General features: G+C 39.5%; 1 protein-coding gene across 1 annotated transcript in view; it reads left to right on the top strand.

Moving 5' to 3' along the window:
- Positions 1-8,725: 8,725 nt before the first annotated feature.
- The window catches only part of LOC115918364 (protein FAN-like), a 34,091-nt gene continuing 30,270 nt past the window's right edge, over positions 8,726-12,546 (top strand). Inside the window, exons 1-4 of the mRNA XM_030975274.1 lie at positions 8,726-8,860; positions 9,506-9,613; positions 11,042-11,176; positions 11,818-11,911. Coding sequence (XP_030831134.1) covers positions 8,823-8,860; positions 9,506-9,613; positions 11,042-11,176; positions 11,818-11,911 — 375 coding nt within the window. The 5' untranslated portion in view covers positions 8,726-8,822. The remainder of the gene's footprint in view (positions 8,861-9,505; positions 9,614-11,041; positions 11,177-11,817; positions 11,912-12,546) is intronic.

Here is a 12,546-nt window from a genome sequence, read left to right as displayed (position 1 = left end):
GTTGGCGGGATTAACTGCAAATGATCTATTTCCCCTTCTTTTCAGCTTTTTTCGGTCCCTTTTAGCTCTCCTTTTTTCCTTTTCCTTCTTTCTCTCTTTTTTAGCGGGGCAGGGGAGGCAAGGGCATTTTGCCCCATCCCCGCCCCGATCCACAACTTGTTGGCGGAAAAATTGCAACTGATACCCCCTTCTTTCTATTTCCTTCCTTCTCTCTTATTTTTTTTATTGGGGGGGGGGGGGGAGAGGGGGAGGCGAGGCTCTTTCGCCCCCCCCCGATCACTTCTTCCCCCTTTTCTTTTTTTCTTCCTCTTCTTTCTTTCCCTTTCTCTCCTATTTCCCTTCTTTTCCTTTTCTCTTTCTCTTTCTTTTTTTGTCCTCCTTTTTTTGTCTCTTTTTTTTTTCCTTCTTTTTTTCCCTTCTTTTTTGTTTCCCTTCTTTTTTTTTCCTTCTTTTTTGTTTCCCTTCTTTTTTCCCTTCTTTTTTCCCCAGGGGAGGGCGCCTGGGACCTTGCCCCCCCCCCCTGGATCCGCCACTGCGGCCAGGCACTAGTGTAGGAAAACTTCAAATGTTAATCAGTTATATGATAAAATAACTTGTTTGTGGCCTCACGAAAAAGTATATATTTAGTCAGGCCTAAATTGAGTTTGAAAACAATTATTGTGTTAAAAGGAAAAAACATATTTGATGACATTCGCAATACCACAATTGCCGATACAATTGGATTACTCGTTTTTGTTCTTTTTCAAAACTTACTTGCTGAGCCCCATGAAACTCAGGGATTTGAGTCATTTTATAACGGTCAGATAAGGATTCAGGGGCACACCTTAAGCCCCCGGAGGCCCAGGGGTTTAAGGCATTAAATTACGGTCAAATGAGCATATTTTTATACCTTATTTGTGACACTGACAGGGTCACTAATTGCGTGGGGTCCAGGGGGCGGAGCCCCCGGAAGCTCAGGGGTTTTAGGCGTTTAATTACGGTCAGACAAGCGCGTAGCTAGGATTTTATTTTAGGGAGGTCGGAGCACGCGATGCGTGCGAATCACTTACAGAGCGCGTTCCCTGGTGGGGGGGGGGGGGGGGGGATGCAGGGAGGGGCGAGTTTCCCCTCCCTCATACACGAAGCGCGGAAGCTTTGACGTTTCATTAAATCATTAAAGAAAGAAGGCGATTTGTGTACCGTTCTGGACTCTTAATCCTTGTCTGAATTTCAAAATTGTTCTTTGTCTGCTCCTTTTCTCCTTTCTTTTTTCTTTGTGGGGGGGGGGAACCTTATTGTGACACTGGCAGATCACCAATTGTCGTGGAGTTCAGGGGGCGAGGCCCCCGGAAGCTCAAGGGTTTTAGGCATTAAATTAAATGAGTATCAAGGGGCCCGCCTTAAGGCCCTTGGTTGGGTCTAGGAGCAGAGCCCTCGGAAGCTCAGGGGTTTTAGGTGTTTAATTACGGTCAGATAAGCATTCAGGGGCCCGCCTTAGGGCCCTTGGTCTGGTTCAGGGGCAGAGCCCCCGGAGGCTCAGGGGTTTAAGGCGTTTTATTACGGTCAGGTTAGCAATTTTTGATACCTTATTATTTTGTGACATTTGCAGGACACTATTTGGCTTGGCTTGGAGTACAATTCCAGGGGTTTTAGGCATTAAATTACCGTCAGATGAACATCTAAGGGCCGACCTTTGGGCCCTAGGTGGAATCCAGAGGGTAGAGACCCCGAAAGTTCGGGGGGTTATCTCCTCTTTTCCTTTTTTCCCTTCCCTTTCCTTCCTTCGCTCATATTTTTTTTTGATTGGGGGGGGGGGGGGGGGGGCGGGGGAGGGCGGGAGGCAACAGCCTGGAAGGCAAGGCCATTTCGGTCCCCCCCCCCCAATCTCCTTCTTCCCCCTTTTCTTGTCTTCTTCCTCTTCTTTCTTTCCCTTTCTTTCCTCTTTCCCTGTCCTTCTTTTCCTTTTCTCTCTCTCTCTCTCTCTCTCTCTCTCTCTCTTTCTCTATTTTTGCGGGGGGGGGGGGCGCTGCCCCTGGAACCGCGCCTGTGTTATAGAACAACCTTACAATATAGGAATCTTCCGTTCTCCTAAATAATCCAACCCCGGGTCTTTGCAGACACACAAAACGTATTACTAAATTTGGAGCATGGTTTAATGGTGTTGGCACCAAGTTTAATGGTGTACAGGTGTTAGTTTGAGACTATAGCTTTTTTATACATTATGTTTTATTAATGAGATATATCTCTAATTAAATCGAACTGAGCATTTCGGTCCCCCCCCCCAATCTCCTTCTTCCCCCTTTTCTTGTCTTCTTCCTCTTCTTTCTTTCCCTTTCTTTCCTCTTTCCCTGTCCTTCTTTTCCTTTTCTCTCTCTCTCTCTCTCTCTCTCTTTCTTGGCACCCTCATCTCTTTCCGTTCTCCTACATAATCCAGCCCCAGGTCTTTATAGGGCATACAAAATGTATTACTAAATTTTGAGCATAGTTTAACGGTGTTGGCACCAAGTTTAGTGGCGATGCTTCGTTCGAGACTCATACAGCCTTTAAACTGTTTTATTAATGAGGTAGATCTCGAATCAAATCGCACTGAGTTATGTTATGGAACAAATTAACAATATCAATCTTCCGTTCTCCTAAATATTCCAACCCCGGGTCTTTATAAGGCACACAAATTGTATTACTAAATTTGGAGCATGGTTTAACGGTGTTGGCAACAAGATTAGTGGCGATGGTTCGTTCGAGACTCATACAGCCTTTATACTGTTTTATTAATGTAAAAATATCTGGAATCAAATCAAACTGAGTGGTGTTATGAAACAACTTAACAATATCAATCTTCTGTTCTCCTAAATAATCCAACCCCGGGTCTTTATAGGGCACACAAAATGTATTACTAAATTTGGAGCATGGTTTAACGGTGTTGGCACCAAGATTAGTGGCGATGGTTCGTGTGAGACTCATATAGCCTTTATACTCTTTCATTAATGAGATATATCTCGAATCAAATCAAACTGAGTGATGTTATTGAACAACTAAACAGTACTAAATATCCATTTTCCTAAATAAACTATCATTACAAAACTAGCTAGATTAGGGAGTGTATAGCCGCTCCGAGGAACTTTTGCTATTTTCAATTCCCTGCTTGTACTTGGCTTCACGGAGTAATTCGTCCTTTATAATGATTCTCTTCATTCCGGAGCAATGTATAATTATGTACTAATGCTTACGAACGTACTCGTGTACTGAGTACATGTGTATATGACAGAGTACGCACGCCGCACGTCTGTGACGTAGGGAACAATGAATATTCATATCGCCCTTAATCTTGGTGCCAATATATGCTACCTGAAAAAACAGGTGCTTCAGGTACGCCCTCTGTTGGTCTACTGTTCCAGTTATTTCACCCCTCGATCCCCCAACGAATTTCTCTTATCTAATTATAATTGGTAATCAAACTTGTATTCATATCAGTGTCGGATCCAGGGGGGGGGGGGGGAGAGGTAAAAACACATTATTTTTACCTTTATTTGGAGACGGGCCCGCTCCCCTGGCACTCAAGGGGGGGGGGGGGGGCGATTTTCGAGGGCAAAAAAAAAATTGTGCTCACTACCCCCCCCCCCCCCCCGAAATACGAAAATCACCCCTTTTCTCTTTATCTCGGGATCTCTCTCGGGATCTCTCTCGGGATCTCTCTCTATCTTCCTCTCTCTACATGCCGCGTCTACTGCGCAGTTAGTCTTAGTCCATTTAGTTTAAATCGTTCAATGTCTCTTTCGAATTCTCTCCCTTGTTCTCTCGTTTAGTTTATATTACTTATTATTATACGATATGCTGTGAAATATTAATTATCTTGGTTTTGGACTTTCAATGTTATAGCTCCTGTAACTTGACGCGCTAGTTTTGGACTTAAAATAAACGACTTTCATCACTGGATAATTTTTCGGTCCTACAATCATTATCCCCGGATCACATCATATTAGACATACTGTAAGATGGTCAAAGTGCACTTTAGTAATGTTGTAAAAACTGGGGGTATTATTTTTTTCTTTTACAAAGCCTGAATTTAATGCCCAAAATAAACAGTTATACTTAGCCATTTGGGCTTGTGCTGGTAAACTCAGTCAAACAAGTTAGCCCAGGTCCATTTCATATTTGTTGCACATTTATTTGCACATGATAAGAATAAATGCAGGAAAATAGGAATTTGTTATGCCCCTCCCACTCAGGGGCGGCGGAAAATTCCCTTAATGGGGCAACACCAAAATGACACTTTTAAAGGAAAAATGATAGACCTATCCAAGATAATATTGGAAGAGATTGATGAATATTTTTTACAAACTCTCCGGTCTAAACATTTATCTTTTACCAAAAAAAGTCACCACGCATGAGAGAGAGAGAGAGAGAGAGAGAGAGAGAGAGAGAGAGAAGAGGAAGAGGTAGTTAACAGCCTCTGTTGCACATTCCTTAGATTATTATCAAAATTAATCAAGGCGTTTGCATTTTAGAAGTCGTGTCTGAAAAGTCTATAATAGTTTGTTGTGCACTGTCATTGTCTGTAAAGTTTAATTTATGTATATATTATAACTATATTGATTATCATTTACTTGTGAAATAGGTATAGGCTGTGCTGATAATGATAATAATAATTAAAACGGAGATAAGTTATAAAGCGCTTTACATCGAAGTCATTAAGTGCTATAACAAACAAAATAATACAATGGCAAAACATTATAAATATACATAGAATTACAAATATACCTACAAATTACAATACATATGAAATTTACATCAATGTGAACAGGGTAAGTTAATCATCAAAATCAATTTTGAATGAATAGTATCTTAAGACAAATTTTGAATTGATTGACATTTTGACAGTTTTTGACATGTAGTTTGTTCCAAAGATCAGCAGAAGCTTTGCAAAAAGAGCGATGACCATAAAAAAGAGTTGACACCGAAATATAGACACGAGGTTTAATTGTGAAGATGACCGAAGATTGCGTGAGGGTTTGTACTCCTGAAATAGTTCTTGCGGATAAATTGGTGCCAATTCAAGAATACATTAAGTTGAAACCAAGAGTTTGTACATAATGCGGTAAATCACCGTCACCAATGCAATATTGCCTGCTGGCAACCCCGCCCCCCCCCCTCAGTGTTATTTAGGGTACTGCTCGTTCCCTCTTTTTGAAAGCACCCCCTATCTGAGGACTGCCAACATTTCCGAACCCCGCCTTTCGGGCTTTTCGCGGGCTTTTCCTGCCTTGGAGACCCCCCTAAATCAGGAAAAATGCTCAATATACCCCCTAAATTCGGAATAATTTCTCAGAAGTCCAAAGAGATGAGAGAAAAACGAAAAAAACACCCCCTTTTTAAAGAAATCTCCGGGTAAAAAGTCAAATACACCCCTTTTTTTTACAATTCTCGGGCCGGATTTTGTCGCACGAAAAGTACCCCTTTACCGGACATTTTGGCAACACGCATGTGGTCATTCCGACCCCTGAGTGGGGGGGGGGGGGGGGGGGGGGGCGGGCTGGCAGCAGAGTTGGACTGAAAATTTGCGACTCTCTTCAGTTAATTCTATTTTTTATCATATTAAAACCTGAAGCAAGGTTTCATTGCACTTTGGCAGAAGAAAAAATGCTGGAATTGTTTTTTATTTGTTGGATTTAATTAATTTCGTTAAAAGTACAATCGAACTGTTGGGGACGGATCCCTTCTGAGTTAGAAAAATGCTCGCAATGAGAAGTTTTATTTCTCCTTTTATTCTTGCCTTGTGTTCTCTATTACCGAAGGGCATCGATTTTGGTTTCAAGCAAGTGGATGTATTGTTTCTGCACAAATTACTATCTTGATAAAACAAGGAAGAATGAGACTGGAATATAGGCATCAAACAACGACTAGAGCAGTAGCGGTAAAAGCAAGTTGCTTTTAAGCATATCAGGACACTTACCCCCTGAACAATCACCCCCGGAATATTACCGCCGGAAACTACCCCCCCCCCCCCCCCCCGAGGAGAACCACCGTTGGACAATTACCCCCTAGGACAAATACGCCCCCAAGAACAACCAACCCGAGGACGAATACACAGTTCATGAAAATGTCCCCCTGTTCATTAAAGGGGAAATTCACCCTGATAAAAATTGGTTTCAATTACAGCATTTTTTTTCGGGAGGTAATTGTTCTCGGTGGGGGTAGGGTGACTGTTGAAGGGAGGATTTTTTTTTTTTTTTTTTTTTTTTTGGGGGGGGGGGGGGTAATTGTCCTCTGTGGGTGGTTTTCCTGGGGGGTGGGTGGGTAATTTTCCGGGGGGGGGGGGTAATTGTCCTTTGGGGTATATGTCCCGCTTGTAATTGGCCAGGGGGTAATTGTCTGAACTGCTTTTAAGAAGCCGACCTGCGAAGCGGCTGTGGAAGGGATGGGGGAGGGGTGCAGATCACTGGAAGGATAACCATATTGAAGGCACATGATACTCCGGGCATAAACCACATGTGAGGGAATATCGGATGAATTCTGTCGAGTTCACACTCATACCCTGTACATAAGTCATAAGTATTAAAACGGTCTGACAATTAAGGCTTAGGCCTATTCTCAGGGGAAAATGATAAATTTACCCATTTTTTTGCACTCTCGGGAGGGGCACCTTGTAATTAGTGGAGACATGTACGTGCCGTGTACGTATTAAAGGATTATGAAATAAGGGCACAACAGTTTAAAAGGGGCACGTACGTGATAAGGACGCACAGCATACAATTTTGGTCACTGTCAGCCGGGGGCGTCAACCCCTTGCCTCGACGGTTCGCGGTCACTTCTACTCTCTGACCGACAATCACACCCGGCCAATTACGAGCGGGACAATTACCCCAAAGGAAAATAACCCCTGGAAAAGTTACCCCCCCCCCGAGGTCAACCACCTCGAGGACAATTTTATACCCCTGAAAATTACCCCCTTGGACAATCACCCCCCCCTAAACCGAATTATTATCAGGGTTCACTTCCCGGGGGGGGGGGGGGGCCGGTTGTCCTAGCTTGAGGGGTTGATTGTCCATGGGGGTAATTGTCAAATTTACAGGCTGATTTTATTATATGAGTTGTGTTTGTGTCAGGGGCGGCCGAGCGACTTTCAAAGTGGGGGGGGGGGCACCAACAAAAAAGGGCACTTTCTGGAAAAAAGGGCACCTACAGTGGGTAATTTCAAAGCGAAAATATACAATTTTTAGACATTGGTCTATACCCCTACATTGTGATTACATTATCAGGGATGATTTCAATATTTGTTTCTCTTCATACATCATACAAGATATCGCTTAAGCATCAAACTTTACAGTTGGGTGTGATGTCTGAATATGCATTTACGAGCAGGCGAAGCGAGCGAGAAAATTTTTAAAGATCTGTGAGGTCGCAGTGCGAAAAATTACAACTTATAAAGAGGAAAAAAGCCAATCGTGATGGGTTATAAGCACATTCTCATAACGGAAGACTGAAAAGACCTTTGATAAGTAACATAATTATATAATCTTTAAATGCGAGCGAGCGCAGCGAATTTTGGGGGAAACTGCTCTTAGTCGCTTTAAATAAGGGGCACGTTTAATGATTACATGAAAAGGGGACAATTATCGAAAGGGATAAGACACTTATTAGAAAAGAAAAGGAGCACGTGTATAAGTACAAAGGATAATTATAAGAGGTGAAAATGAGGCATTTTTTCACTTGAAAAGAGACACTCACCAGTGATGAAAAGGAGGCGTTTACGAAAATGGGAAATAGGCATTTGTTGACGGAAAAGGGGCACCCATCAGATTTTAATAGGGTCATTTATAAGAGGTGAAAAGGGGATAGGTCCCTTATTAGATATGAAAAGGGGCACTTATAATAAAGGAAAATGTGCATTTGTTGAATGAAAAGGGGGCACCGTTCAGATGTTTAAAAGGGGCAGTTATGAGAAGGGGAAGGGGAAGTTATAAGAAGGGGAAGGAGCTCTCTCTTTTTAATGAGTGCACTTATCATAAGGAAAAGGGGCACTTATTAGAAAATAAGAGAGGCACATGTTAAAATGAAAGGTGCGCTCATCCGATTTAAAAAAAAGGGTAGTTATTAAAAGGAGAAGGGACACTTCTTACAAAGGAAAAAAAAAGGGGAAGTTGTCAAAGTAAAAAGAGCACCTCTCAGTTTTGAATAGGGCAATCATCAGAGGTGAAGGGGGCACTTATTAAAAGTGAAAAGGGGCACTTCTCGTACCTGAAAAGAGGCACTTACTAGAGATTAAACAGGGCCCTTATTCAAGATAATTTCAAGATTCATGAGAATGGAAAATAAACATTTATTGCAAAGGAAAATGGGAACATGTCGAAGGAAAAGGGGCACGTGTCAAAAATAAAAAGGGCACTCGTCAGACGTGAAAAGGGGAAAGGGGCACTTTTACTAAGTAATAGGGGCACTTGTCAAAGTAAAAGGGGCACCTTTCCTATGTAAAAGGGGCACTTCTTACAAAATAAAAGGGGCACTTTTCCTATGTAAAAAGGGGCATTTTGGGGGTATCTGAAAAAGTGGGGGGGGGGGGGCACTGTGCCCCCCTGCCCCTCGGGAGGGCCGCCTCTGGTTTGTGTATACTTTGTTAACTTATCAGGGAGTCCATTCCAACTCCCTGCATGTATATGCATGCTAATTACAAATTGATTTTGGACAATAATATTTTCTCGCCACTAGCACTGCATGCACTGCATGCTGTAGATTCTACTTGCAAGTTGAAAGTTGAGCAGCTGTCCGTGACGGTCACTGTCGAACCGGAAGAGACGAAGAAATATGTGAATTTCCTATGAATCTCTTTGAAAACACATTGCTGAATCATGGCCTTTGTTGATGAAGATCTGAGTATTAAAGAAAGGTAAATATAAGTATGATTTGAGGAACGAAAAATGTAGAAAACCCATTTCACCGATTTTATCAGTCCCACCTGCTAGTATCAATGTTGGCTCTACCAGTAACAGTTAAACGTGTATTTCAGTTAGAATCTAGCCTTCTAAAGTTCTAGGTCTATGACAGAAAGAGTATGACAATTTGCGTGTGTGTGAAAGTGTAATCGATATTTGTTTTTCTTACTATAATTATCAGTCGAAAATATCAGATGAAATATTTATCAGTATCGTAGACTAGGTCTAGTATAGTGGGCCATCGCTTTTCTACTATTTTTGGATGACAAAAAAAAGGGGGGGGGGGGGTTGCTGAGTCAATTGTTAGACGTTACCTTTAAGTTAAGACTGTCATTATGACATAACAAATTTGAAATTAATTGAACAAGTATTAAAGATACAGATTCAATTTACACTAAAACTGGATGTTGTAGTTACGTAGAGTAATTGTAACTGTAAGGCCACATAACAAAGAAATAAAGAAAGAAATTCTTTCACAGTTTCTCAATTTTCTTTCACAAATATGTTGCATGCCTGCTATTCAACCTTAGAAAGAAAATTGAGAAACTGTATGTCATTTCAGAATAAATTTACAGACGTGTATCCCTTTTATGTTGCAGGTTTTCTCTTTTGCTGCTTGACCCGGGTGAGATATACTTTGAAGACTTCAGCGTTTACTTCTACCCAACTGGACTCAAAAGCATATCAGAAGAGGAAGCTACAAGGAGGTAATAAACTATAGCGTAGCTATCGGGGATAGGGGGGCACAAGAGGCATGTGTCCCCCTTAAGTGACCCCCCCCCCCCCCAAAAAAAAAAAAAAAAAAAAAGAGAGGGAAGACAATGTTGTGAAGATGATTTCACCCTCTTCCACACTCTGACCCCACTCAACAGCCCACACTTTGCCACAAATTGTGATATAGCGTTACCCTGTAAAAGAGATGTATCCATGGAGATCTATGATTGTCATTCTATATGCATTTTCAGAATATGAATTCAATTTTGTCTTACTGAAAATACTTCCTAGAATACAATGATATTTGTTGTTTTATTATAGTATTGTAATTAGTCTATTTATTTTGTATGCCTGTACTAGCTTTGTGTAATTGTGTGAGACCAAAGTGAATGTTAGATGATACTTTCTTGTGAGTATTTTAAAGGAGCACAGATTGATACAGAGTATTCATTCCTAATGAGAATGGGAAGGGTTTAAATGGGATGAGAATGGTAGTGGTTATGGTACCATTTTTGGTAATGTTATTGGTAATGATGGTGATACTTAAAACAAGATTTACATCATGTTAGTTCACTACATGATCACAACACAAGACATGCTGTAAGGGATGCATTGTGTGTACCCAAATTTAGGACGGACACTTATAAAAAATAGTCCTCTAATTACTGGAATTAGAGTATGGAACCAACTTAAAAGTCCTGTCAAAATGTCACCTACTTACCTACTGAACAGTTTTAAACACGCTCTAAAAGCCCTGTTATCTGTAGATGACGTGTAAGTAAACTTTTGGTGGTTTCGTGCAAAGGTAACCATTTTTTTCCTATTTGCAAAATTATGAAATGTGGTTGACATGGTTATCGTTATATCATGTTTTCATACATGTAATGTATCCATTTTCAGCTATCTTATAAACAACCTAAGTGTATTAGTTAAAGAGCAATTGAATGTAAATATGCATATAACAATTTTGGTATCCCGTGCATTAAGCTTTATCGGATTATTAAATGAACGTTTTTTTAAATTGTATTTAATTTGAAAATTCCATTCACCTATTTCTTGTAAATGATCAAGGATGATTCTTGAATGATCAGTTATTTCAAGGGGATACCAATTATTTTGTATTTTACCTGTTTATATGCTTGTGTATTTATCTATTTTGTTTTTGATGCTGTTATTTGTTTTTATTGTTACCAAACAGGGCCTCATGGAAGACCACCAAATTGGTGATATGTGCCACCCTGTATAAATATCAGAAATAAATAAATAAATAAATAAATAGTGATGATGCTGATGTTGTTGATGATGAGTTGCTGATGATAATGACAGTGATGATGACAATGACTGACGGTTGACAGTAAAATTGGCAATGATAATGACATTGACAATGATAACAATTTTGTTTAAATGTGGTTTTATGGCAGGCGATGCAGAGGAAGACTGAAGATTTGTTCCAAGTCAATCGTCTTTGATCCCCAAGATGTCTCCCAACCTATCATGAAGTTTCCTCTTCGAAGTTGCATCAAGATCGAGGAATGGAGCCCGCCTCTCTTATCCAAGTATGGCATATAGTTTGGTCTGAATGGCATACTTTTTAATATAATCGATGCAGTGTACATTTTACACTGGCAGTTATTATCTTATAAAGACTTTATTTTCCCAACAACATATTCCACCAACATATCTGATAATGCTTTTATGTAATTGAATGTCTGTGTAGCCTTGAAAACTACACAAGCATGAATAATTGTTTAAGATAGCCTAACACAGTAATAAATAGAAAGAATCTTGTTCATCCTGCCATAGCAGTGTTATGTTTAAATTTGGAGTTCTGAATCAGTTTTTTGATACAATATTCTTGAAGAAAAAATTCCATCGATATTACATGCGATGTACAAATCGCTGTCAGCTTGTTGCATTACTTTCCTTCCCAACTAATCAACAATTTTTTTTTCTTCACTGGTTTACTATTTTTAATAAGATTATCTGCTAATGTTTGTTGGGTTTCATTCTCTTTTAAAGATATGCGAAGAGAAGAATTTACAGTAACATTTTGAAGTTACAGTCTTACAGATCATTCAGGCATAGTGAAACATTCCATTCTTTTTCAAAATAATCTTTGCTAATCACTTATAGAAGTCACTTATGAAGGGGTGAAATAAAAAAAAATTACAATTTTTTTCTATACTTCACCGTACAGGATTGGATCAAAGCGGGACACTCTATTCATCCAGACTCCTCAAACCATTCAAATGAAAGCTGGCAATGAAATAGGGCCTTACAACTTCAAAAAGGTATGCATAAGATTTATTTTTGTTTACAGTTTGCATATGGGTTCAATTTTTCATGAAGTTTATCAGATTTGACAGATTGTTCATCATTTTTAAGACATATATGTACTAATGATTCTTGATTTAGCTTTCTTCACACAATCTAAAGTGACACTCTTCAAGTTCATATAAGGAAGATATCTTTAATACTGCAGTGAAGTTGAATGGTAGAGAACTTTAATATTTATTTCATTTGTTTTTATCGCACTTGTGTAGCAACAATTTGAATGCTATTTTTGTGTATATATATCAAATAAATTAATAATGGATTAAAAGCTGGTGAAATACTCTTATAAATAAATTATAATTATGTAATTTGCTGTTAAATTGCAATGTTTTGAGAATGTGATGGATTGGTATGAAACAGAATAAAACAACAGACAATTCCATTAATGTATTTAAGTTTAAACCTCATTTATGTATGTAAATTTAAACCTCATTTTACATTCACAAAACATACATCCTGCAAAATAAAACCCTTGATATGGACAGCATTCACTGTATATTTAGTCTCATTTATAATAAACTTTAGTAAAATTTATAGTTTGAAATTCAAATTAAAGAAATATATTATTATGTACATCTTTATTGTAATAATG

Source organism: Strongylocentrotus purpuratus, unplaced genomic scaffold, assembly GCF_000002235.5.
Source record: "Strongylocentrotus purpuratus isolate Spur 01 unplaced genomic scaffold, Spur_5.0 spur5_scaffold_8, whole genome shotgun sequence".
NCBI lineage: Eukaryota > Metazoa > Echinodermata > Echinoidea > Camarodonta > Strongylocentrotidae > Strongylocentrotus > Strongylocentrotus purpuratus.
This window is presented reverse-complemented; position numbering and strand designations above follow the sequence as displayed.